The following is a 27496-nucleotide window of genomic DNA, read 5'->3' as shown; positions in this document are numbered from 1 at the left end:
TGCATTGGAGGTGGTACGGTGCTATAGCTAGATTGGTCCTTGGGATGAGAGGATTGTCCTATGATGAGAGGCTGAATAAATTGGGTCTATGTTCACTGGAGTTTAGAAGAATGTGAGATGATTGCATTGAAACATTTAAGATTATGAAGGGTTATGGAGACGTTGTTTCCCCTGGCTGGGGAATCTAGAACAAGGGGGCACAGTCTCAGGATAAAGGGACAATCATTTAGGACTAAGATGAGGAGAAATTAGTGTCAGCAAAGGCTCAGTTGGTAATAATCTTGCCTCTAGACCAGGGTATTGTGGGTTCAACTACTACTCCAGAGACATGAGCACAAAAATCTAGCCTGACACTCCAGTGTAGTACTGAGAGAGTACTGCACTGACGGAGGTGACATTTTTAGATAAGAAGTTAAACCGAAGCCCTGTCTGCCCTCTCACATTTGCAAAAGATCCCATGGCACTACTTTGAAGAAAAGCAGGGGAGTTCTCCCCAGGATCCTAACCAATTTTTATCCCTGAATCAACACAACTAGAAAAACTGTGGCAGCAGCTTGCTGTACGCATATTGACAGCTGCTTTTCTAACATACTAAACTGGGTGTGAAATACTTTTCAAGGGTCTTCAAAGTTGTGTAAGGTATTATTGGAATCTAAATCTTTCTTTAAAATGCAATACTCTAATCTGCCATAATCTAACTGAATGGCAGGACAGGTTCAAGGGCCAGAATGGCTTTCCCCTGCTCCAATGGATCTCCAGGCCGGCTGTAAAGGTTATTTATTTATTTAACAATCACAGTAACTATTCAGAAGTAGGGACAGAAACAAAGTCTGTTGACACTAGGTTTTGTGGGAGCCTGACTTTCTGTAACCATTAAGAAAATGGAAAATAAAGGGAGGGAAAAAAGGCTAAACTAACTGCCACCTTCCTGGGGCCAAAGGTGTAAGGTAAAACCAGCTGTGCCTGGGACAAATCCCCTCTGTTGACACCGGGTAAAAGCAGAGAGACCTGAAGCAAGAGGGAAAATAAAGCATCAATAAACAGAATGTGAGAGGTGGTTTTGTTCCACATCCTTCTCTTTTGTTAACTGGACAGCAATACTACACCTGCGAGCCTTGCCATAGTTTGTGGTGTCATTGGCTTGTTCTCTGTAGCGGGCAATGTCTCCCTGACAGATCATACATCGCTGGGCGCTGATCAGTGCATATTTCACCTAAAATTCAACAATAACAATACCATTACTGCATCAATACATAACGTGCAGAGGAGTGTTGAAAACATCACTGTAGATGTGCATTTGCAGCCAGAGCGTGCAACCAAGGCAGTTGCAGAGTCATACAGAACACAGCATTAGGAGCAGTGCAATTTTAAGATGTATTGAAGTAATTAGTACTCAAGGGAGCAGTACAGCACATTGATGTTCCGACAAAAGATCATCGACCTGAAACGTTAACTTTGCTTCTCCACGGATGCTACCTGATCTACTGCATATTTGCAGCATTTCTTTTTAAGTACATTGCATTGGGCTGGCGTGAGGTATAATGAGAAGTAACAGGATGAGGCAGTGAGCATGTCCATTGGGGGCAGTGAGCGTGTGATGGGATGGGACAGTGAGTTGGGACAGTGAGCATGTGACGGGATGGGACAGTGTTTTGAGACAGTGAATGTGTGATGGGATGGTACAATGTGTCGAGACAGGGTGTGTGACAGGATGGTAGTGTGTTAGGACCATGAGTATGTGATAGTACGGTACAGCGTGTTGAGACACTGAGTGTGTGATGGGGATGGTACAGTGTGGTGCGACAGTGAATGTGCGATGGGATGGTTCAAGTGTCGAGACAGTAAGTGTGACAGGACAGTATAGTGTGTTGGGACCATAAGTGTGTGACTGGACGATAGTGTGTTGGGACTATGAGTGTGTGACAGGATGATACAGTGTGTTGAGGCACAGTGTGTGACGGAATGGTAGTGTGTTGGGACAGTGTGTGTGTGACGGAATAGTACATTTGTCTGTACTGGAGTGTTGTGTTTGGCTGCAGTAGAGAGCTTCAGTTGGAGATTGGTGACTGAGGGAGTTTAAGGATTAAATTAAGGGTTAAATTCTATCTAAAGTCTAGTCTTTCTTTAATTTAGCGATTAACTAAAAGTTGCTGTTAGGGTTGGAAGGTGAGTTTTAATCCAGCCTTAAAACGGGGCTCATACAGGCTCAGCTTGCAACTGTAACTAGTTAATTAGATAACTGGCTTAATCGGATTTTCAGAGGCTAGGTTCAGAGAGTATAAAAGTAGGCTATCTTATAGTGTTAACTTTATCTGCACTGGAGTGCTGCGTTTGGCTGCTTTAGAGAGCTTCAGTTGGAGATTGGTGACAGAATTTAACCCTTAAACTCCCTATCTAAAGTCTAGTCTTTCTTTAATTTAGCAATTAGCCACAGTCTCAGGATGTGGGGCACACCATTTAGGCTGAAATGAGAAAAAATGTCTTCACTCAGAGGGTGGTCAACCTGTGGAATTCTGTACCACAGAAGGCTGTGGAGGCTGGGTCACTGGGTATATTCAAGGCATTGTATCTTAATGCACGGAGCATTTGCAATAAGGTAGATGAATTAACAGAGCAAATAGATATGAACGGTTATGATATAGTTGCAATTATGGAGACATGGCTGCAGGGTGACCAAGGATGGGTACTGAACATCCAAGGGTATTCAATATTTAGGAAGTACAGACAAAAAGGGAAAGGTGGTGGGGTAGCATTGTTAGTAAAGGAGAAAATCAATGCAATAGTGAGGAAGGATATTGGCTCGCAAAGTCATGATGTGGAATCTGTTTGGGTGGAGATAAAAAACACCAAGGGGCAGAATACATTGGTGGGGGTTGTCTATAGGTCCCCAAACAGTAACAGAGATGTAAGGTAAGGCATTAAACAGGAAATTAGAGACACATGCAATAAGGGTAGAACTGTAATCATGGGTGACTGTAATCTACATATAGATTGGACAAACCAAACCAGCAATAATACTGTGGAGGAGGATTTCTTGGAATGTGTACATGATGGTTTTTTAGACCAATACATTGAGGAACCAACTAGAGAGTAGGCTATCCTAGACTGGGTATTGTGCAATGAGAAAGGAGTAATTAACAATCTAGTTCTTCAGATGAAGAGGAGTCATACGGACTCAAAACGTTAACTCTGTTTTTCTCTCCACAGATGCCACTAGACCTGCTGAATTTTTGCAGCATTTTGTTTTTGTTTCAGATTTCCAGCATCCGCTGTATTTTGCTTTTAGCTTATGTCTTACTGTAATTATACAGAGCCTTGGTGAGACCGCACCTGGTGTATTGCAGCAGTTTTGGTCTCCCTCCAAAGAAAGGATATACTTGCCATAGAGGGAGTGCAGCGAAGGTTCACTAAGCTGATACCGGGGATGGCAGGACTGTCGTATGAGGAGAGATTGGTTCAACTGAGCCTGTATTCACTAGAGTTTAGAAGAATGAGTGGAGATCTGATTGAAATTCTAACAGGGCTAGACAGACTAGATACAGGGAGGATGTTTCTTCTGATTGGGAGTCTACAGCCAGGGGCCACAGTCTCAGGATATGGGGCACACCATTTGGGCTGAAATGAGGAAACATTTCTTCACTCAGAGGGTGGTCAACCTGTGGAATTCTGTACCACAGAAGGCTGTAGAGGCCGGGTCACTGGGTATATTCAAGAAAGAAATTGATAATTTTTGGATATTAGGGGCATCAAGGGGTATGAAGAGAAAGTGGTAAAATGGCATTAACATAGATGATCAGCCATGATCATACTGAATGGTGGAGCAGGCTAGAAGGGCCGAATGGCCTGCTCCTGCTCCCAGTTTCTATTGTGTCGAGACAATGGACAGAATTTTCCACCCCATTGGTGTCAGACGTCATTGCAGGCTGGTGGGGAACAATATGGCGAGAAGGCCAAAAGTTAGTTTCACATCACTGTGAAACCAGTTTGTGATCATCCGCTCCACCTGTCAATGGCGGGTCACGTTTACTGCTGCTGCACATTGGGAACCTAATTTCAGTACTTTAGGCAAAATCATCCCACCACGTCACATGTACATCCCACAACGGAGTGACTTCAGAACGGCGTGATTTACGACTGCCTTTAAAAGGCGTGCACCTGACGGTCTGAACTTCGAGGAGAACTCGGAGGCGAATGCACACAACCTTTACCAGAACTTGCAAGCATCGGCCACAGCACCTCAAGGAACAGGTGCCACACGTTCGCAGGGGGCACCAGCAAATCACTTTTTCCCGGCTGACTTTCAGTGCGGTGCCAGGGCAAGGGCTACAGTGCGGGTCAGGCTGGGGGTGGGGAGCAAGGCAGCACAGGCTGTAGGAAATACTAAATCACATGCCGGGGGGCGGAGGGGCGGGAAGCAGCCACGCACTTGGGAAAGCTCGTCAAAAGTGAGCATTCTTCCGTAGCTGAAACCGTTCAGCTGCAGCTCCAATGATATGCTTGGAGTCGGGCCTCTGAAGCTTTTCTGTCCACTCAAGCAACGCAAAAGCATGAAAGTCCCACCAAATGCTCCAGAACTTTTCACCCCTCGGACGCAGACTGCACATTAACAGGCGTTTTAGGGGCAGAACAATTGGCCGACTGGGCAAGTTGTAGAATCCACTTGCGAAAGGTGGCTATGGCGCAGTCACTGGTGGAGGTGCTCAGAGCCCCTTGCAATGTCTTTATTAAGGTTTGGATCAGTATCCAACTGAGAGCACAGCATGCAGTCCGGTGGCAAAGCTGCTGCCAGTCAAGTGGAGTGGGGCAGAGATGGGTGGTGTTTCGGACAGCCAATGGCACACTGGCCATCCAAGTGGTGGCCAGTACTCCTCTGCATGTGTGAAGGGCCCTTCAGACTTAACCAAGAGAGGCTCTTAGGATACCTATGCTAAGCCACATGTCTCTCTCTGTCTCTTTGACTCTGCAGGAGGAGAACATCAGGATTATGGAGCCTGGTGATTTAGCCTTACATCATGCCTCACAGGGAGCAAAGGAGAAGGAGATTGTGATGGAGGCCCTTGCTTGTCAGAAGGAGGTGCACGTCCCTCAAGGTGAAGGGGCGGCAGGGCCTGCTGCGTACGCAGCTGAAGACCAACAGCGAGCCATCACTCATAGGGACCTCACTAGACCAGGGTCTATAGGCTCCGCCTTTCATTTGCAGATGACTGAGAACCAGTGTCGCCGAAGACTGCACATATCTAGGGAACTGGTTGGTCACATATGCCACCTGCTGCAGGATTTGGCACCACGGGGACATGGAGGGCATCCACTGCTAGTGGCCGTGAAAATGACCACGGCGCTCAATTTTTACACCAGTGGCTCCTTCCAGGGCTCCACAGGTGACTTGTGTGGAATTTCGCACGCCTCCACGCACAACAGTATCCAGGTGGTCATGGGTGCCACCTTCACAAAGGCAAAAGAACTCTGTGCATTTCACCCAGGATCAGGAAAGCCAGGAAGCAAGAGCGCTGGGATTTGCGCAGAGCTCAGATTTTTCACAGGTGCAACTGCACTCACATGACGCTTAGATTTCTGTGGCAACAAGCAGTCAACTACATCAACTGCAAGGGCTTCCACTCGCTGAATGTTCAGCTGGTGTGCGACCATCACAAATGCATCCTGCAGGTCTGTACATGATTCCCAGGGAGCGTCTACAACTCCTACATCCTTAGCAGGTCTTAGATCCCTGATATCTTCCAGGTTCCAGAGAGGCTGCAGGGTTGGCTCCTTGGGCACAAGGGTTACCCACAGTGGACGTGGCTGATGCTGCCCTTGTAACAGCCTCAGAGTGCAGCAGAGTGACAGTCTAATGAGGCTCATGTCACGACCCAGACTTTGGTGGAGCAAATGATAGACAGTTTGAAAATGAGGTTCTGGTGCCTGTTCAGGTCCAGTGGAGCCCTGCAATACAGTCCCCAGAGGGTGTCACCCATCACCGTCGCTTGCTGCATGCTCTACAACCTGGCGCTGCAATGGGGGGGATCTGGCTGAGGAGATGGAGGAGCTTCAATGATGAGGAAGATGTCGAAGAGGATGACAATGATAACTTCCTCGAAGGAAAGGATGCCGCCGATGAGGCCATCACACTGGCCAGATGAAGTAGGCATGCTTGGTAAGCCTTCATAGCTGCAAGATTCGTGGAGGATGATACGAGATGCAGTGAGGACAGTTCTGACATTCTCACCTTGCATCTGTGAATGTTTGACTCCTGTGTGGCTGATGGCAGGGCACACACCCTCAGTGCTCAGGCTCATGTCATGGAGATGCAGCGGAGGCCCTAATAGTTGCTAGATTCCAGGAAGATGATGACGACATGCAGTGGGGACACTCTATAGATCTTCACATAACCTCTGTGAATGTCTGACTTCTGTCTGGCTGAGGGCAGCTCGCTTGCACTCTGTGATCAGGGTTATATCATGGAGATGCAGCCGTGAAACTTAACATGTATCTGATCCTTTGTCAGCTTTCAGCACCTGAGCCCTTCAGGAGCACAGCGTCACCAGTCACAGATGAAGAGATGGGGGCCAGCCCCACCTCAAGGGTGCTGAGAGCACACAGGGAGAATGATGGAACTCTGACACCTGCCCATGACATTCTGGCAGCAATGAGAAGCACCATCAAGGCGCAGGCATCACTCATGTGTCTAGTGAGCATGAAGCCGGACCATCACTTTGGTCTGAAGGTTACACACTGCACAGGGAAGAGGCCCTGGACTGAGACAGCTGCCTTTATCTTGTGCAGGAACCAAGGTTTCACGTCTGAGTGGCATCATAGCAAGGAGACAATCTTGGGAGTTAATGTACAATAGTGAACATTATGTACAAGCGATTAACACCCGTACACAGGCTGTGCAACTACATCCTCTTAACCTTCCTAATCCTGCCGCTATATCTTGGTGCTCCCCCAACACCCACAGTGGAGCTGGAGGCAGCCTGCTGACCGCTGTGTGTTGCCTGTCTGTGACAACCTTGGCAGGGGTCTTCTGGAGGGCTGAGACCTGGAGGGTCCCGGCCTGCTTTCAGGATCCTGCTGTGTGGCAGTAGCACCCTCCTCGGCCTGTGGAGCTGGAGCTGCTGGGGTCACAGGAAGAAGGGATTCCAATGGGCTGGACACTCCTGGAGTCACCTGGATGGATGGCCCCAGGGTGTGCACCTGCTGATCCTTCTCCCCATGGGTGCCCAAGGGCCTGTGGCTGACTCCTTGAGAAGAAGGGGAAGCTGGAGTGAGATCGAGCTGCCCCGCACGCCTCACGTGTTGACACTGCTGAATGCCAACTATGGCACCAGCAATGGGAGTTCATCCCACACAGCACTGCTGGACCGATTCTCTGGACCAAGATCTCCATGGCTGCCACCATTCTACCAGGGTTGACCTTGGTGCATTGGCATGCCGGCACTATTACCTGAGACTGAAGGCGGACAGATTCCTCCATCATGCCTTGCAATCTGAGGAGAGCAGCAGATGTCTCTTCCCGATGTTCCCAAACTTGTCTTTGCAGCTCCAGCAACTGAGGTATGGCCGAGTCCAGGGGCTCATCACCTGACTCGGACTGACGGGATGGTACAGTGTGTTAAGACAGTGTATGTGACGGGATGGTACAGTGCGTTGAAGAGCGTGTGTGTGTGTGAGAGAGAGAGAGAGAGACAGGTTGGTACAGTATGTTGAGACAGTGTGCGCCACAGAGATATCACAGTGTGTTTGGGCAATGAGTGAGAGATGGGGTGGCACAGTGTTTGGGACTGTGTGTGCGACAATGATGTTACTGTGTTTGGGCAGTGAGTGTGTGATGGAACAGTTTTGTGGTTGTGAGTTTTGAGGCACTAAATACACACGACTATAATTTTACTGGAGCAATTACTGAGCTCCTGAATGGAGTGAATGCTGTGTTCTCTACCCTCAAAGACTGTAGACTTTTCCAGTGAAAATCCTGTTGTCTGTAATCCAGGAATTACAACATTTAGTGATTACGGGAGGCAAAAGTATCACGAACTCCCCACCCCCCAACCACCCAACTGCAACCCAGCACTTGTCAGTACTTTGAGCTTTCAGTGAGATGGGGCAGTATTCTAGGGCATTGACTTACAGCACTGTACAAGGTACATGGACTTAGTGTTCTGTCACCAGCATTCTGAATGAAGAGTGGAGCGTAAGATTTCAAGCAAGAGGGAAAATCACAAAAGGGAATAATCAACAGGCCAGGCAGCAGCACACCCTTACTCCCAGTCACTCGAGGCACATGCACCAACACAGCCAGATTGGGAAGAAAATACTGGGATACCAAGCCCGCTTAAAAAAAAAGACAAGAATATTTCTTCTAAGCTACTTCAATTTAAAAGTTTTTTTTTAATTAAGTCAATTAACAGAAAGAAATATTGAACAAACTGAATCACTGGATCAAGAGGCGAATAATAATCTGTTCAGAATCGGGATAAGGAGGCGACTTGGGAAGGGACAGGTGTACAAGGCTCTTTACTGTCTCACCTGAGTACCGATCTCAGCCTCCTGCAGTCTACCCCAAAGGAATTACAGAGTAAAAATCTGATGACACACAGCAATTAGGGAGCAATCAGACTAGAGACACACTCAGACGAACGGAGATATGCCAGATAACCAAGGCAAGTGATTTATCATTAGCACCAATTTGAATGCATGATTTCCACTGCTTCCAGGACCTGTTACATCACTTCTTCCAGTTAAAAGCAAACTTCTCTTTTGGGAGCAGCCAGTATATTTTCTAAAGTATAGAATCAGATTCCCTCTTGCCCACTTTCATTACCAAAGAAAGTTTAAACAGAGCTGTGCTCACAGTATGAACTGCTCGCCTGTACTTACCATTTTGCGAAGTGGCTTGCTGCGTATGGCCATCCCATCCATGTAGTCCTCCAGTTTAAACTGGTATGTGATCTGCAGCTTGTGCAGGAGGCTGTCAAAGAAGTTGGTCCCCTGAAACAGAAGCAACTCCTGGATTATCCACAGTCTGGCCTATAATCCTCACTGCACCATGTGCATCAACATTTCCAAAAAGATTTTTCACTGGGTGATGCAATACCTACATAATTCCAAGAAATGATGAAAGCTTCCCCCCTCTTTGGACAAAAGCTGGTCTAAGCTGAGGGTGGGCATGGTACCACCCCCCACTGTAGAGGGCATAAATCAGCCAGGACCCTGAGAGGGTGACAGAGAGCAGAAATCGAGGGAATCTAAGCAACATCACAGTAAACACAGAGGAGGAAGACTTCACATCACAAGAAGGGGCGAGAGGTATCAATTGCAGGGAATACGTAGTTTAATTAACCTAAAACTTAAAATAGATCAGGTAATTGAGTCTTAAGTTTATTTTTGGTAACTTTAGCCTCTCATCTAATTAGTAGAGCCTTGGCAGGGCATCTCAGTGCCACTGAATACACATCCTGTGCCATGAGAGAACTCAGGGCATTTCTTGTGTCCTGGACAACCACATGATTATGATGTGCCATCAGCTACAGCAGCAGTTGGATTCTTACAGTGCATTCACAAGACTGAGAACTACGTGGATAGTACATTTCTGGAGGTGGTCACTCCACAGCTTGTGGAAATGAATGTGTGCAGGCAGAGGGGGAATGGGTGACTGTCAGACAAGAAGGACCAGTAGATACTGCAGGAGTCCTCAGTGCATCTTGCTCTCCAACTGATGGTCAGTGATAGTTCCCCTGGGAAAATACAGCCAAAACCAAGTCCATGGCATCACAGTTGGTTTGATTATATGGAAGGAGTTAAGTGAGAAAAGCAACCACACTGAGGAAGGATGTGAGGGTCCTTGAGAGGGTGCGCAGGAGATTTACTAGAATGATTAGAGTATTGGGAGTTTTAGCTACAAGGTCAGGGTGGAGAAGTTGGGGATATTCTCCTTGGAATAAAGGAGATCAAGGGGAAATTTGAAAGAGGTGTCCAAGATAATGACAGATTTAGACAAAGTGGATAAAGAAAAGCTGCCCCCATTAGCTGATGGTACAAGGGCTAGGGGGACACAGGTTTAAGATTTCGAACAAGAGATACAAGGGGGATGTGAGGAAGACCTTCTTTTGTGCAGCAAGTGGTAATGACCTGGATGTCACTGCCTACAAGGGTGGTACAGACAGAAAACTTCATCGCATTTAAAAAGTACAAAGTACTTGGATATGCAGATGAGTTGCTGTAACCCACAGAGCTATGGACCAAGATTCGCATTAGGCAGGATAGTTCATCTTTGGTTGGCACAGACACCAGAAGCCAAATGGCCTCATTCCATGGAGTGGGGACCCAGGAGGTGGGGGGAGAAAGAGGGGCCCAGGAGGTTGGGGGGGGTGGGGGGGAGAAAGAGAGACCTCAGAGGCAGGGGAGAGGAGAAGAAAGGGAATGGGAGAGAATTGAGTTCGGTGAAGAGGGAACAAAGTCCGTCGCTTGTCGATGGGGAACAAAAATTTCAAAATGAAATACAAGTTCTAGTATCAGCAATATCACAGTGATTAAAATCTATTTTCACCTCATCCAATAAATTCAAAAGCTTTCCTCGGATTTCATCTTCACTCTCTCCGGAAGGTTCTTTCAGCATCTGGCGGAACTTCTCAATCACCTGATAAAAGGCATTCTTCCACATTGTCTGTTCCACATTTTGGTTGTCCGAGTATTCTATATCGGTAAGAATGCAACGCTCATACAGCAGTAAAATCTCTGCCCTATGTAAACGAGAGTGATAGTTTGAATGAAACATCCTCAGAACAGTGTGCAGCGGCCTTAACATGGTTGATACAAAACTCATCCAACCCAGTCCCAAAAGCCCCAGGCTAACTGACCCAGTACAACTCCAACACACCACCTGCCCGTTCCCGGTGCCCCAGCGACCTGCCCACCCGCTCCCGGTGCCCCAGCGACCCACCTGCCAGCCCGCCCGCTCCTGGTGCCACAGCGACCCACCTGCCCGCCCGCTCCTAGTGCCACAGTGACCCACCTGCCCGCTCCAGGTGCCACAGCGACCCGCCCGCCCTCTCCCGGTGCCCAAAGGAGCCTTGGTGAATTCCTGCAGTGCATCTTGTAGATGGTACACACTGCTGCTACTGTGCGTCGGTGGTGGAAGGAGTGAATGTTTGTGGATGTGGTGCCAATCAAGTGGCTGCTTTGTCCTGGATAGCGTCAAGCTGCTCGAGTGTTGTGGGAGCTGCACTCATCCAGGCAAGTGGGGAGTATTCCATCACACTCCTGACTTGTGCCTTGTAGATGGTGGACAGGCTTTGGGAAGTCAGGTGGTGGGTTACTCGCCACACGATTCATAGCCTGTGACCTGCCCTTGTAGCCACAGTATTTATATGGCTAATCCAGTTCAGTTTCTGATCAATGGTAACCCCCCAGGATGTTGATAGTGGGGGATTCAGTCATGGTAATGCCATGGGGCAATGGTTAGATTCTCTCTTGTTGGAATGGTCATTGCCTGACACTTGTGTAGTGCAAATGTCACTTGCCACTTGTCAGCCCAAACCTGGATATTGTCCAGGTCTTGCTGCATTTGGACATAGACTGCTTCAGTATCTGAGGAGTCACGAATGGTGTTGAACATTGTGCAATCATCAGCGAACATCCCCACTTCTGACCTTATGATGGAAGGAAAGTCACGGAGGAAGCAGCTGAAGATGGTTGGGCCGAGGACACTACCGTGAGGAACACCTGCAGTGATGTCCTGGAGCTGAGATGACTGACCTCCAACAACCACAACCATCTTCCTTTGTGCTAGGCATGACTCCAACCAGCGGAGAGTTTTCCCCGATTCCCATTCACTCCAGTTTTGCTAGGGCTCCTTGATGCCACACTCTGTCAAATGCGGCCTTGATGTCAAGGGCAGTCACTCTCACCTCACCTCTGGAGTTCAGCTCTTTTGTCCATGTTTGAACCAAGGCTGTAATGAGGTCAGGAGCTGAGTGGCCCTGGCAGAACCCAAACTGAGCATCAGTGAGCAGGTTATTGCTAAGCAAGTGCCGCTTGACAGCACTGTTGATGACCCCTTCCACTACTTTATTGATCATCAAGAATAGACTGATGGGGTGGTAATTGGCCGGGTTGGATTTGTCCTGCTTTTTGTGTACAGGACATACCTGGGCAATTTTCCACATAGCAGGGTAGATGCCTCATTTTTAGGTATGCCTGGTGTTGCTCCTGGCATGTCATCCTGCACTCTTCATTGAACCAGGGTTGATCCCCTGGCTTAATGGCAACGGTAGAGTGGGGGATAAGCCGGGCCATGAGGTTACAGTTTGTGTTCTAGTACAATTCTGCTGCTGCTGATGGCCCACAGTGCCTCATGGATGTCCAGTTTTGAGTTGCTAGATCTGTTCAAAATCTATCCCATTAGCATGGTAGTAGTGCCACACAACACGATGGAGGGTACCCACAATGTGAAGCCGGGACTTTGTCTCCACAACGACCGTGCGGTGGTCACTCCTACCGATACTGTCATGGACAGATGCATCTGCGGCAGCTAAGTTGGTGAGCATGAGGTCAAGTATGTTTTTCCCTCTTGGTGGTTTCCTCACCACCTGCCACAGACCCAGTCTAGTAGCTGCATCCTTTAGGACTCAGCCAACTCAGTCAGTAGTGGTGCTACCCAGCCACTCTTGGTGATGGACATTGAAGTCCCCCACCCAGAGTACATTCTGTCCCCTTGCCACCCTCAGTGCTTCCTTCAAGTGGTATTCAACATGAAGGAGCACTGATTCATCAGCTGAGGGAGGGTGGTACATGGTAATCAGCAGGAGCTTTCCTTGCCTATGTTTGACCTGATGCCATGAGACTTCATGGGGCCCAGAGTCGATGTTGAGGAATCCCAGGGCAACTCCCTCCCTACTGTATACCACTGTGGCGCCACCTCTGTTGGGTCTGTCCTGCCGGTGGGACAGCATATACCCAGGGATGGTGATGGTGGCATCTGGGATATTATCTGTCCCAGGCGCCACCATCATCTGTATTCACTGTAGAGAAGGATGATGTAGGTGTAGAAATTAAGGAGGGGGACTGTGTTATATTTGAACAAATTAGCATTGAGGGGGAGAAACCGTATTAGCGGTTTTAGCGGGCTTAAAAGTGGATAAATCTCCAGGTCCAGATGAGATGTATCCCAGGCTACTATGTGAGGCAAGGGAGGAAACTACAGGGACCCTGACATTAATTTTCAAATCCTCTCTGGCCATAGGAGAGGTGCCAGAGGACTGGAGGACAGTGAGTGTGTTACCATTATTCAAGAAGGGTAGTAGGGATAAACCAGGTAATTACAGGCCAGTGAGTCTAACATCAGTGGTTGGGAAACTATTGGAAAAAATTCTGAGGGACAGAATTAATCTCCACTTGGAGAGGCAGGGATTAATCAGGGATGGTCAGCATGGCTTTGTCAGGGGGAGATCATGTCCAACAAATTTGATTGAATTTTTCGAGGAGGTGACAAGGTATGTAGATGAGGGTAGTGTGGTTGATGTAGTCTACTTGGACTTCAGTAAGGCTTTCGACAAGGTCTCACATGGGAGAACGGTCAAGAAGGTAAGAGCCCATGGGATCCAGGGCATTTTGGCAAACTGGATCCAAAATTGGCTTAGTAGCAGGAGGCAGAGGGTGATGGTCAAAGGTTGTTTTTGTGACTGGAAGCCTGTGTCCAGTGGCGTACCGCAGGGTTCGGTGCTGGGTCCCTTGCTGTTTGTAGTGTACATCAATGATCCAGACACGAATGTAGGAGGTATGATCAGTAAGCTCGCAGATGACATGAAAATTGGTGGTGTGGTAAATAGCGAGGAGGAAAGCCTTAGACTCTAGGATGATATAGACGGGCTGGTCAGATGGGCAGAACAATGGCAAATGGAATTTAATCCTGAGAAGTGTGAGGTTATGCATTTTGGGAGGACTAACAAGGCAAGGGAGCACACGATGAATGGTCGGACCCTAGGAAATACAGAGGATCAGAGGGATCTTGGTGTGCATGTCCATAGATCCTTGAAGGCAGCAGGATAGGTAGATAAGGCGGTTAAGAAGGCATATGGGATACTTGTATTCAATGCCTCGACTAATAAAGGCAAGAGCAGGGAGGTTATGTTGGAGCTGTATAAAACGCTAGTTTTGCCACAGCTGGAGTACTGTGTGCAGTTCTGGTCGCCATGCTATAAGAAGGATGTGATTGCACTGGAGAGGTTGCAGAGGAGATTCATCAGGATGTTGCCTGGGCTGGAGTGTTTCAGTTATGAAGAGAGATTGGATAGGCTAGGGTTGCTTTCCTTAGAGCAGAGAAGGTTGAGGGGGGACCTGATTGAGGTGTACAAAATTATGAGGGGCATAGATAGAGTAGATAGGAAGAAACTTTTCCCCTTAGTGGAGAGATCAACAACCAGGGAGCATAGATTTAAGGTAAGGGTCAGAATGTTTAGAGGAGATTTGAGGAAAATTATTTTCACCCAGAGGGTGGTTGAAATCTGGAATTCTCCGCCTGAAAGGGTGGTAGAGACGGGAACCCTCACAACATTTAAGTATTTAGATGAACATGAAATGCCATAGCATACAAGGCTGCAGGCCAAGTGCTGGAAAATGGGATTAGAGTAGATAGGGGCTTGATGACCCGTGCAGACACAATGGGCCAAATGGCCTCTTTCCGTGCTGTAAAACTCTGACTTATCCAAAACTCTACTGCCCATGTCATAACTCACACCAAGTCCTGTTTACCCATCAATGTGCTCATTGATCTACATCAGCTCCTGGTCCAGGAATGCCTTGATTTTGAAATTCTTATCTTGATTTTCAAATTTCTCCATGGTCTCGCCCCTCCCTATCTCTGTAATCTCCTCCAGCCCCACAACCCTCTCAAGACCTCCGTGCTCCTCTAACTTGGCCTCACATGCCTCTCCCACTTTCTTCACCAACCATATCTTCAGCTGTCAAAGGTAGGAAGCACTGGAATTCCGTGCTTCAGTGTCTTTGCCTCTCTATCTCCTCCTTTGAGGTGCTCCTTAAAACCTACTTCTTAATTAGCTTTTGGTCACCTGTCCTAATGTCTCCTCCTTTTACTCAGTGTCAAGTTTTGCCCTATATCATTCTTGTGAAGTGCTTTGGGCGTTTTACTATCCTAAAGGTGCTATGTAAATGCAAGTTGGTGTTTTATAGAAAGAAGTAAACATCTAGCCTAGATTATCATCAGCTCTGAAATGAGACTAGTACAAAGTTAAAGGGCATGGAGTAAGAGACGAGAGACCATTAAAAAGTGCGGGGAGAGAGACAAGAGACCATTAAAGAGCATGGAGAAAGAGATGAGAGACCATTAAAGAGTGTGGAGAGAGGTGAGAGACCATTAAAGAGCATGGAGAAAGAGACGAGAGACCATCAAAGAGCATGGAAAAAGAGACAAGAGATCATTAAAGAGCGCGGAGAGAGAGAGAGAGAGACGAGAGATCATTAAAGAGCGCGGAGAGAGAGAGAGACGAGAGATCATTAAAGAGCGCGGAGAGAGAGAGAGATGAGAGGCCATTAAAGAGCACGGAGAGAGAGAGAGAGAGATGAGAGACCATTAAACAACGCAGAGAGAGAGACGAGAGCCCATTAATGAATGCAGAGAGATGAGAGTCCATTAAAAAGCACGGAGAGAAGGACGAGAGTCCATTAAAAAGCACAAGAGAGAGGGACGAGAGTCCATTAGAGAGCGCAGAGAGAGACAGAGAAGAGAGAGGGAGGGAGAGATAGAGAGAGACAAGAGTCCATGAAAGAGCGAGGAGAGAGAGAGAGAGACAAGAGACCATTAAAGAGCACGGAGAGAGCGAGAGGCGAGAGACCATTAAACAGCGCGGAGAGAGAGACAAGAGGTCATTAATAAACGCAGAGACAAGAGGCCATTAAAAGCATAGTAAAACACCCAAAGCGCGGAGAGAGAGAGAGAGAGAGAGAGAGACGAGAGGCCATTAAAGAGCGCAGAGAGAGACGAGTGACCATTAAACAGCGCAGAGAGAGAGACGAGAGCCCATTAATGAACGCGGAGAGAGAGACGAGAGGCCATTAAAGAGCGCAGAGAGAGACAAGCGTCCATTAAAGAGCGCAGAGAGAGACAAGCATCCATTAAAGAGCGCAAAGGGAGAGAGACGAGGGTCCATTAAAAAGCACAAAGAGAGAGATGAGAGTCCATTAAAGAGAGCACAGAGAGACAGAGGTGAGAGAGAGAGACGAAAGTCCTTGTAAGAGCGCGGAGGGAAAAAGACGAGAGTCCAGTAAAGAGCATGGAAAGAGAGAGATGAGAGTGCATTAAAGAGCGCAGGGAGAGGGAAAGGGAGACAGACGAGAGTCCATTAAACAGCGCAGAGAGAGAGACGAGAGCCCATTAATGAACGCGGAGAGAGAGACGAGAGGCCATTAAAGAGCGCAGAGAGAGACAAGTGTCCATTAAAGAGCGCAGAGAGAGACAAGCGTCCATTAAAGAACGCAAAGGGAGAGAGACGAGGGTCCATTAAAAAGCACAAAGAGAGAGATGAGAGTCCATTAAAGAGCACAGAGAGACAGAGGTGAGAGAGAGAGACGAAAGTCCTTGTAAGAGCGTGGCGGGAAAGAGACGAGGGTCCATTAAAGAGCGCAGGGAGAGAGTGACGAGAGTCCATTAAAGAGTGCGGAGAGAGAGACGAGAGGCCATTAAAGAGCACGGAGAGAGGGACGAGAGTCCATTAAAAAGCATGGAGAGAGAGATGAGAGTCCATTAAAGAGTGCGGAGAGAGAGACGAGAGTCCATTAAAGAGCGCAGAGAGCAGCTGACTGGCGAATAGAATTGGTGAGTATTTCTAGTCTATAAAGTAAAAGTAAGGTCTTTAGTTTGTGTTTAGATCTCTGGTCTTTTTTTTTCTTTTTCCTAAAAATAGCTTAAATATAAGATCAATGCTGGTGTGAAAAAAGTTACAATAAAGTGTAAAGAGCAGGGGATTCTTCAAAAGTAAAGAGCAGGGATACTAGAGTAATTAATTAATAAATTAAATAAGATACAATAGTGATGGCAGGGCAGGTGATGTGCTGCTGCTGGACACCAAGGTGATCCAGAGCAAACACATCTTTAGTAAGTGTTTGCAGCTCGAGGAACTATGGATCTGAGTTAAGGAGCTGGAGTCTGAGCTGCAGACATTGCTCCACATCAGGGAGGGGGAGAGTTACTTGGACACTTTGCTCCAGGAGGCGGTCACATCCCTCAGATTAGGTAATTCCAATTTGGTCTGTGATCAGGGACAGGAGGGTATGACTGCAGGTGAGGCAGGTTTGGGGACCCAGGGGGTAGCATTCGAGGAGCCTCGGCCCCTGCAACTGTTCAACAATTACAAGGTTCTAGCAAGCTGTGTGGACAAGAGCAAGGACTGCAGGGAGGATGAGCGAACTGACCACAGCACCGTGGTACAAGGAGCCATTCAAGTGGGGGGAGAAAATAGGAACGTAGTAGCCGTAGGGGACAGTATATTAGGGGGATAGCTACTGTTTCTGCAGCCATGAGCGTGAGTCCCGAAGGCTGTGTTGCCTGCCCGGTGTCAGGGTTAAGGACATCTCCTCAGAGCTGGAGAGGAACTTGGAGTGGGAGGGGAGAGATCCAATTGTCGTCATCCATGTTGGTACCAACGGCATTGATAGAACTAGAAAGGAGGTTCTGTTCAAAGAATTTGAACAGTTAGGAGCTAAATTAAAAAGCGGAACCTCTAAGGTAATAATCTCGGGATTACTACTTGAGCCACAGGCAAACTTGCATAGTATAAATAAAGTCAAGGAGTTAAATGCGTGGCTCAAAGATTGATGTGGGAGGAATGGGTTTCAGTTCGTAGGGCACTGGCACCAGAACTGGGGTGGAAGGGAACTGTTCTGGTGGGACGTGCTTCACTTGACGTGCTGGGACCAGTGTCCTGGCGAATTGAATAACTAGGGCTGTAGAGAGGGCTTTAAACTAAATGGTGGGGGAGGGTTCTGGAGAGGGGATACATAGGATTGCAAAGCAAAAGGATGTGGTATCATTGCAGGGCAGCTATTTCGTTAAGATACCCCGGGTGTGATAGGAAGGGACAGAGTGTACAAACTTTAAAAAAAGCAGCAAATAGGGTCAATGGGGGAAAAAAATGGTAAAAAGGCAAAATTAATGGCTCTTTACTTGAATTGACAGCACAAATAGAGGTTAATGGGTACCATCTTATAGCCATTACAAAGACAAGGAGATCAAAGCTGGGAATTAAATATTCAGGGGTATGTGACTTTTCGAAAGGACAGGCAGGAAGGAAAGGGTTGTGGGGTAGCTTTGTAAGTATGAGATGGAAAAAGTATGATAGCAAGGAATGATCTTGGATCTGAAGATGTAGAATCCATATGGATGGAGGTATGAAATAACAAGGGGAAGACAACACTGGTGGGCGTAGTCCATAGGCCCCCTAACAGTAGCTACACTGTAGGACGGAGAATAAATCAGAAGAAAATGAGGGCATGTAGAAAAGGAAGTACTTTATTCATGGATGACTTAAATTTTCATTTAGATTGGGAAAATCAGATTAGCAGAGGTAGCCAAGAGGAAGAATTCATTGAATGTATTTGGGGCAGTTTCCTTGAACAATATGTTGTGGATCCAACCAGGGATCAGGCAATTTTGGGTCTGGTAGTGTGCAATAAGGCAGGTTTAATAAATGATCTCAAGAGTAAAAGATCCCCTAGGAAACAATGACCATAATATGGTAGATTGTAGCATTCAGTTTGAGTGTAAGAAACTTAGGTCACAAACAACTGTGCTAAACTTAAATAAGGGTAATTACAAAGGAATGAGGGCAGAGTTGGCTGGAGTGGACTTGAAAAGGAGTTTAGCAGAAAAGACGGTTGATGAGCAATGGCAGACGTTTGCAAGACTCACAACAAAGATATATCCCAGTGAGGAAGGAGGATTCTAGGAAGAGGATAAACTAACCATGGCTAACGAAAGAAGTCAAATTGAAAGAAAAAACATATGATGTGGTAAAGGTTAGTGGCAAGCCAGAGGATTGGGAACATTTTAAAAACTAACAAAAGATGACCTAACAAATAATAAAGAGGGAGAATATAAACTTTGAGGGTACACTAGCAAGTAATATAAAAACAGGCAGTAAGAGCTTTTTTAAATATATAAAAAGGAAGAGAGAGGCCAAAGTGAACATAGGCTGGGGAAATAATTTTGGGGAACCAGGAAATGGCAGAAGAGTTGAATAAATACTTTGCATCAGTCTTCACGGTAGAAGACACTAATAGCATTCCAAAAATACTAAATAATCAAGGGGCAAAATGGAGGGAGGAAATAAATACAATAACTACCACTGGAGAAAAAATACCAAGGAAACTAGTAATGCTAATGGCCGATAAGTCCCCTGGGCCTGATGGGTTACATCCTAGGATATTAAAGGAAGTAGCTACACAAATAGAGTCTATGATAAAGGATGTAATAGCAGAGTATCTAGAATACATAATATAAAAAATCAGAGTCAGCATGGCTTCTTGAAGGGGAAATCATGCCTGACAAATTTATTAGAATTCTTTGAGGAGGTAACGAGCAGGATAGATAAAGGGGAACCAGTAGATGTAATATATTTGGATTTCCAAAAGGCATTCGATAAGGTACCACACATAAGGCTACTTAATAACATAAGAGCCCATGGTGTTGGGGGTAGCATATTAGCATGGATAGTGAATTGGCTAACTAATAAAAGTCAGAGATTTGGGATTTGGGAGGCATTTTCAGGATGGCAACCTGTAGCTAATGGAGTGCCACAGGGATCAGTGCTGGGGCCACAATTATTTACAATATATATTAATGACTTAGATGAGGGAAGTGAATGTATTATCGCCAAGTTTGCGGATGACACATAAATAGGCAGGAAGGCAAGTGGTGAGGATGACACAAAGTCTACAGAGGGATATAAACAGTTTAAGTGAGTGGGCAAAAACTTGGCAGATGAATTATAATGTGGGAAAATATGAGGTTATGCACTTTGACAGGAAGAATAGAGGAGCTGAATATTATTTAAATGGAGAAAGACTGCAGAAAGCGGCAGCATAGAGGGATTTTTGGGTCCTCGTACATGAATCACAAAAAGCTAGCACACAAGTTCAGCAGGTAATAGGAAAGGCAAATGGAATGTTGGCCTTTATTTCAAAGGGAATGGAGTATAAAAATTGGGAAGTCTTGCTAAAACTATACAAGGCACTAGTTAGACCACACCTAGAATACTATGAATAGTTTTGGTCCCCTTATCTAAGGAAAGATATATTGCCATTGGAGGCAGTCCAGAGAAGGTTCACTAGGTTGATCCCAGGTATGGAGGGATTTTCTTATAAGGAGGTTGAGTAGGTTAGGCCTGTATTCACTGGAGTTTAGAAAAATGAGGTGCGACCTTATTGAAACATATAAGATTCTTAGGGGGCTTGGCAGGGTAGATGCTGTGAGGTTGTTTCCCCTTGTGGGAGAGTCTAGGACCAGAGGGTATAATCTCAGAGTAAGGGGGCACCCACTTAAGTCAGAGATGAGGAGGAATTTCTTCTCTGAGGGTAGTGAATCTGTGGAATTCTTTACCACAGAGGGCTGTAGAGGTTGGGTCGTTAAGTATATTCAAGGCTGAGATAGGCATTTTTTTAATCAGTAAGGGAATCAAGGGTTATGGAGAAAAGGCAGGAAAGTGGAGTTGAGGATTATCAGATCAGCCATGATCTCATTGAATGGCGGAGCAGACTCGATGGGCCAAATGGCCTACTTCTGCTCCTATGTCTTATGGTCTTAAGGCTGCCACTAATTTCTCCAAAACCATTCACGATTTCTACCTAACTCAGACACACACTTATTCAGAAGCTGAATTTCAGCCCTTCACTCTGCACAGATAAAAATAACAAGCACCTCAAGCTAAAGGGCTGATCTCTGGATTAAATGGTATTAACTGATATCAAAATGTCCCTTTAAATGTGTGTAATTCTGAACATTCAGCTCTCATAAGTGCAAGTCAAAATTCAAAACCCTGACCCAAGGTACAAGATCAGCAACACCATCTCCAATACAGGGTGGCCGTGACAGAGTCCCAGTCATAGGAAGAGGAAATGAAGATCTTTAAAGAGATCAGGGTTGGTATGTGTTACAAAGGGAGGCTGAGGGTTGGAGAGAAATTACCAGCAATACTGGATTTTGTTTTTGCATGGGAAAGGAAGATAGCAGAGGGAATGAACAGCTGGGGGCAGCGACCATGACAGAACAACCATTGTGGACTCTGGATGGAGTGTGAACGGGTCTTCCTTCACTCCAGACATAATCTTATGGTCAGATGCTATCTTTTATGAGGCAAATCACAAAGGACATGCAACATCCTGGGGGTTACCATTGACCAGAAACTGAACTGGACTAGCTATACAAATACTGTGGCTACAAAAGCAGATCAGAGGCTGGGAATTCTGCGACGAGTAACTCACCTCCTGACTCCCCAAAGCCCGTCCACCATCAACAAGGCACAAGTCAGGAGTGTAACGGAATACTCTCCACTTGCCTGGGTGAGTGCAGCTCCCACAACACTCAAGAAGCTCGACACCATCCTGGACAAAGCAACCGCTTAATTGGCACCACAGCCGCAAACATTCATTCCCTCCACCACCACAGTAGCAGCAGTGTGTACCATCCACAAGAGGCACTGCAGGAATTCACCAAGGCTCCTTAGGCAGCACCTTTCCAAACCCACAACCACTACTATCTAGAAGGACAAGGGCAGCAGATAAATGGGAACACCACCACCTGGAAGTTCCCCTCCAAGTCACTCACCATCCTGACTTGGAAATATATCACTGTTCCTTCACTGTCACTGGGTCAAAATCCTGGAACTCCCTTCCTAACAGCACTGTGGGTGTACCTACACCACAGGGACTGCAGTGGCTCAAGAAGGCAGCTCACCACCACCTTCTCAAGGGCAATTAGTGATGGGCAATAAAAACTGGCCTAGCCAGCAAAGCCCACATGCCGTAAATGAATAAAAAATGAGGGAGGCCATAGAGCTTACTTACCCAGAAAACAGTCCTCCCAACACAGACCTAACTCTTAAACATTCAACACAATGATTAGCCTGTACAGTTTTTCCCCAGTTTGATCCTACTTGTTCCATTATCAGAGTTTAATCTGAACCAATGTATAAATTAAACTGCTTTTGTGGTTAGGTGGCAGAGCTGAGATGAACAGTCAGGACTTTTCATCAAAACTTGCTAATGACGTCTGACCAGATGTAAATCAGGAAATTAATTAGTTTTGGGTCATCAAACCACCTGATTAAAATCCCTGCTACTTTATGTTATACTGAGCCTCTCTGGTTTGCCTCTGGGGCTCCTGGACAGTTCCCTCTGGTCAGGTAAGGTGGGGTGGCTTAGTTTGATCAATTGAATGGCCCTGCAATCTGCCTACACCAGCTGTCTAGGCTCAAACAGCCTGAAGTACAGGAGATGGGAGGATGGTTAGCTAGCAATCTGGGAATGATGCCCATAGGAGGAAGAGGAAGCTCAAATGGAAAAGGATTGAAAAACAAACAAAGCTATGGGGATGGTCCTCACCTGAGCTGAGCCATCCTCTCGAGCCCGTCTTTACTGATGTTGTCCCTCGAGAGCAGGTTACTGAGCTGCAGCTCCTGGTTATCTGCCATCCGCAGCAGCTTCCCCAGTTCCTGTTGCTGTAGGGTCCGCACATGCTGCTCCATGTCTTCTGGGTTCAGCTGCCCACCCTGATAGGGAGCTAGGAACTGGGGAGTTGGGTAGCCTGGATAATATGTCGCCGGATATATGCTGCTATTGCCACTCATCTGGTACGGCATTGCATAAGGGCCATAGGGATACTGAGGGCCAGGCACCGCAGCTCTGGAATAACCATACGGATTGTCTGAGTTCTGGAATTTATAGTATGCTGTGGGAGCTGGATGTGTAAAGGAGTAGGAGGTTTCTCCCTGAGAGGATGAACTGCATTCATCATCAGTGTCCAGGAAGTGGAGCTGAGCAGTCTGGCTCTTCAGCGCAGGTTTCGGATCTGGGTTGTTGGGATCCCACAGTCTACGCGATGTCCCACCACGGCCTCGGCTCCGAGAACTTCGACCAAACAGAAGTCTTGTCCCCATTTGTGGAGAATCAGGAGAGCCAGGTGCTGTGGAAGAGAGATCGGTATTGGCAGGCAGGACCAATATACCCCGACCCTTCCCCCTGGGCTCCTCAACTTTCTCCCTTTTCTCGGTGCTATGACTCAGCTTGCTTGCTGAGAGGTTGGGTTTTGCCTCAATCCTGCACAATTTACCTCTCCCTTTGCTCTTTTCCTCAGAGTTTTGCTTTGCTATTATAGCCGCCCTGCTGCTTGTTTCAGTGAGTGAGGATTTACTCTCCCTGTTCCAGCACTCTGAGCCCTCAGAGTTTCTGCCAAGCGCCCATTCTTTCTTGAAGCCTTTCAGCTTTTCGGGGCTCTTTAGTGAGGCACGATTTCTGTTCTCCTCAGCACAGTCATCTTCCAAAGAATCAGTTGACGAGATTGAAATCTGCTTGCAGGGTCTCAACTTTTCTTTTCTCTCAGCAGCTGTTTTCCTTTCCTTCACTCCCATTTTCTTCCTTTCTCCATCAGGGGGTCCATGCTGGGACGGAGGCCCATCCAAGCTGTTGTTGCTCCCTGCAGAGCTTGTACTGCAGGTCCGGTTACGACCCCTGCGCTTGTCAGACCTGGAATAGCGCTTGGAGGGCCCTCCAGCTTTCTCTGGTCTTGCCTGGGATCGAATGATTCGGCTGTTTTCAGGTTCTTCTGCAAAGTTGTTCCCCTGATCTGCAGCATCTTTCCTTCCCCTCCTCCCCTTTTCTCTTTTGCCAAGTTTCACCTCTACAATTGGTTGAATCTTTGCTCGGTCTTGCTGGTTGCCTTTATCTTCAGTTTCAGTATTCTCCTCTTCAGCACAGACATTCTTACTCTCATCCGTCAGCCTCAGCTCTTCCACTTTCTTCACCAGCTCTCCTTGTTGAGCACCTGCACACGTCTGCCCGGCTGGTAGATCTGACGATCTGGTTTCTTGACCCTCTTTGATTGTTTCCCAACAGCATTGGAGTTAGAGCTCATCACAATTTGCTCGTCAGCCCATTTAAGATCTTCCTCCTCATTTCTATTCAGCTGTCCATTCCTGTTGGCACATCCCTGGTTACTGCTGCCATTACTGTGGCCCTCAGTAGCCAAGGTACAGCTTCTCTTTGGTACAGTCTGACACTGAACTTCCTTATATCCACCAAGATCTTTCCCATCTCTCTCCTCCTTTGCTGAAGTTTCCAACTGTGGCACTTTTTGTCTGTTGTTTCTCAGTCTGGAAACGCCAGGCTGATAAATTTGAATATCAGGGCGCCTGTTGTCTTTCCGTGGTCTTGGCTCCTTGATTTCCTTGGGAAGGTCTGCAAAGGAAGCAGAGTGTACTGTTACAATAGTCACACAAACCAAGACACACTTATAAGAACATGAATTTGGGAGGTGGGGGATGAGGGGGGGAGGAAAGGAACGGGGAGGCAGAGGGGGCAGGTGAAGGATGAGGGTTGATGAGGTAAGAGGAAGGGAGGGCCTGAATGAGTGGGGGGGGGGGGGGGGGGGGGGGGCAGGAGGGGAAGGGAGAGGGGGGTGATGGGGGAGGGGGTGATGGGGGAGGGGGTGATGGGGGTGATGGGGGAGGGGGTGATGGGGAGGGGGTAGGGGGGTTAGAGGAGTGATGGGGATGAGGGTGAGGGGGAGGGGGTGAGGGGGAGGGGGTGAGGGGGAGGGGATGAGGGTGAGGGGATGAGGGTGAGGGGGAGGGGAGAAGGGTGAGGGGGAGGGGAGAAGGGTGAGGGGGAGGGGAGAAGGGTGGGGGAGAGGGGGAGTGATGGGGGGAGAGGGAAGTGATGGGGGGAGAGGGGGAGGGGATGAGGAGGGGGAGGGGATGAGGAGGGGGAGGGGATGAGGAGGGGGAGGGGGTGATGGGGGTGGGGGTGATGGGGGGTGGGGGAGGGGGTGATGCGGGGTGGGGGAGGGGGAGTGATGGGGGGGTGGGGGAGGGGGAGTGATGGGGGGTGGTGGAGGGGGAGTGATGGGGGGGTGGTGGAGGGGGAGTGATGGGGGGGTGGGGGAGGGGGAGTGATGGGGGGGTGGTGGAGGGGGAGTGATGGGGGGGTGGGGGAGGGGGAGTGATGGGGGGGTGGGGGAGGGGGAGTGATGGGGGGGTGGGGGAGGGGGAGTGATGGGGGGGTGGGGGAGGGGGAGTGATGGGGGGGTGGGGGAGGGGGAGTGATGGGGGGGTGGGGGAGGGGGAGTGATGGGGGGGTGGGGGAGGGGGAGTGATGGGGGGGTGGGGGAGGGGGAGTGATGGGGGGTGGGGGAGGGGGAGTGATGGGGGGGTGGGGGAGTGATGGGGGGGTGGGGGAGTGATGGGGGGGTGGGGGAGTGATGGGGGGGTGGGGGAGGGGGAGTGATGGGGGGGTGGGGGAGGGGGAGTGATGGGGGCGTGGGGGAGGGGGAGTGATGGGGGGGTGGGGGAGGGGAATGATGGGGGGTGGGGGAGGGGGAGTGATGGGGGTGGGGGAGGGGGAGTGATGGGGGGGTGGGGGAGGGGAATGATGGGGGGTGGGGGAGGGGGAGTGATGGGGGTGGGGGAGGGGGGAGTGATGGGGGGGTGGGGGAGGGGGAGTGATGGGGGGGTGGGGGAGTGATGGGGGGGAGGGGGAGTGATGGGGGGTGGGGGAGGGGGAGTGATTGGGGGGTGGGGGAGGGGGAGTGATGGGGGGGTGGGGGAGGGGCAGTGATGGGGGGGTGGGGGAGGGGAATGATGGGGGGGTGGGGGAGGGGAATGATGGGGGGTGGGGGAGGGGGAGTGATGGGGGTGGGGGAGGGGGAGTGATGGGGGGGTGGGGGAGGGGGAGTGATGGGGGGGTGGGGGAGGGGGAGTGATGAGGGGGTGGGGGAGTGATGGGGGGGTGGGGGAGGGGGAGTGATGGGGGGGTGGGGGAGGGGGAGTGATGGGGGGGTGGGGGAGTGATGGGGGGTGGGGGAGTGATGGGGGGGTGGGGGAGTGATGGGGGGGTGGGGGAGGGGGAGTGATGGGGGGGTGGGGGAGTGATGGGGGGTTGGGGGAGGGGGAGTGATGGGGGGGTGGGGGAGGGGGAGTGATGGGGGGGTGGGGGAGGGGGAGTGATGGGGGGTGGGGGAGGGGGAGTGATGGGGGGGTGGGGGAGTGATGGGGGGGTGGGGGAGGGGGAGTGATGGGGGGGTGGGGGAGTGATGGGGGGGTGGGGGAGGGGGAGTGATGGGGGGGTGGGGGAGGGGGAGTGATGGGGGGGGTGGGGGAGTGATGGGGGGGTGGGGGAGGGGGAGTGATGGGGGGGTGGGGGAGGGGGAGTGATGGGGGGGTGGGGGAGGGGGAGTGATGGGGGGGTGGGGGAGGGGGAGTGATGGGGGGGTGGGGGAGGGGGAGTGATGGGGGGGTGGGGGAGGGGGAGTGATGGGGGGGTGGGGGAGGGGGAGTGATGGGGGGGTGGGGGAGGGGGAGTGATGGGGGGGTGGGGGAGGGGGAGTGATGGGGGGGTGGGGGAGGGGGAGTGATGGGGGGGTGGGGGAGTGATGGGGGGGTGGGGGAGGGGGAGTGATGGGGGGGTGGGGGAGGGGGAGTGATGGGGGGGTGGGGGAGGGGGAGTGATGGGGGGGTGGGGGAGGGGGAGTGATGGGGGGGAGGGGGAGTGATGGGGGGGTGGGGGAGGGGGAGTGATGGGGGGGAGGGGGAGTGATGGGGGGGTGGGGGAGGGGGACGAGTGGGCGGGGGGAAGCCGGTTGCCCGGGTCCGTTACTGCCGCCCGCGCTGTCCCCAGCCTGTGGGCCCGGGCCCGGGCCCGAGTTACTAACCGGACAAGAACTCGGCGCCGGTTCCCGGCGGCTCCACGTGTCCAGCGCTGTCCCCTGGGCGTTTCTTACCGGTACGGGCCGCCGCGGTGCTGAGGTTTCGGGCCAATTCCCTAAGCTCAGCCTCGGACACTCGGACCCGCTCCAGACAGTCCGCCATCTTGTGGTAGCGGCGGACTACATTACCCAGAGTGCAGCAAGTGGCGGCAGACGGCGGCCGCCGAGGGTGAAAGCGCGGATCGTCGCTGCCCCCCAGCGGCAGGCTGCAAACAGCAGCCAGAGCTGCAACTGGGAGTCAACACAACCACTCCAACCAAATCTGCAGAAACTCACTGCTTCCTCCTCCTCTCACCTTTGCTAATTTCTATTCTGTATTCTAACCCAGAGAATATCTGGTTTTATGTTTTCAGCATTTCCTCTCGCAACCCGTAACAATCTACGACGAGTTTCCTAGATCAGGAACTTGTCTTCTAGATCAAAAACAAAACTACCTGGAAAAACTCAGCAGGTCTGACAGCATCTGCGGAGAGGAACACAGTTAACATTTCGAGTCCATATGACTCTTCATCAGAACTG

The 27496-nt window shown here is 49.4% G+C and overlaps 1 protein-coding gene across 1 annotated transcript in view; it reads right to left on the bottom strand.

Annotated features, from left to right (window-relative positions):
• The window catches only part of smg6 (SMG6 nonsense mediated mRNA decay factor), a 418703-nt gene extending 391597 nt beyond the window's left edge, over positions 1-27106 (bottom strand). Inside the window, 6 exon segments of the mRNA XM_078548325.1 lie at positions 1107-1213; positions 8872-8982; positions 10541-10733; positions 22603-24020; positions 24023-24453; positions 26924-27106. Of these exon segments, the coding sequence (XP_078404451.1) occupies positions 1107-1213; positions 8872-8982; positions 10541-10733; positions 22603-24020; positions 24023-24453; positions 26924-27080 (2417 nt within the window). The 5' untranslated portion in view covers positions 27081-27106.
• Between the last annotated feature and the right edge of the window lie 390 nt (positions 27107-27496).

Source organism: Cetorhinus maximus, chromosome 9 (genome assembly GCF_964194155.1).
Source record: "Cetorhinus maximus chromosome 9, sCetMax3.hap1.1, whole genome shotgun sequence".
Taxonomy (NCBI): Eukaryota; Metazoa; Chordata; class Chondrichthyes; order Lamniformes; family Cetorhinidae; genus Cetorhinus; species Cetorhinus maximus.
The sequence above is the reverse complement of the archived record's forward strand: the minus strand, read 5'-3'. Positions and strand labels throughout refer to the sequence as shown.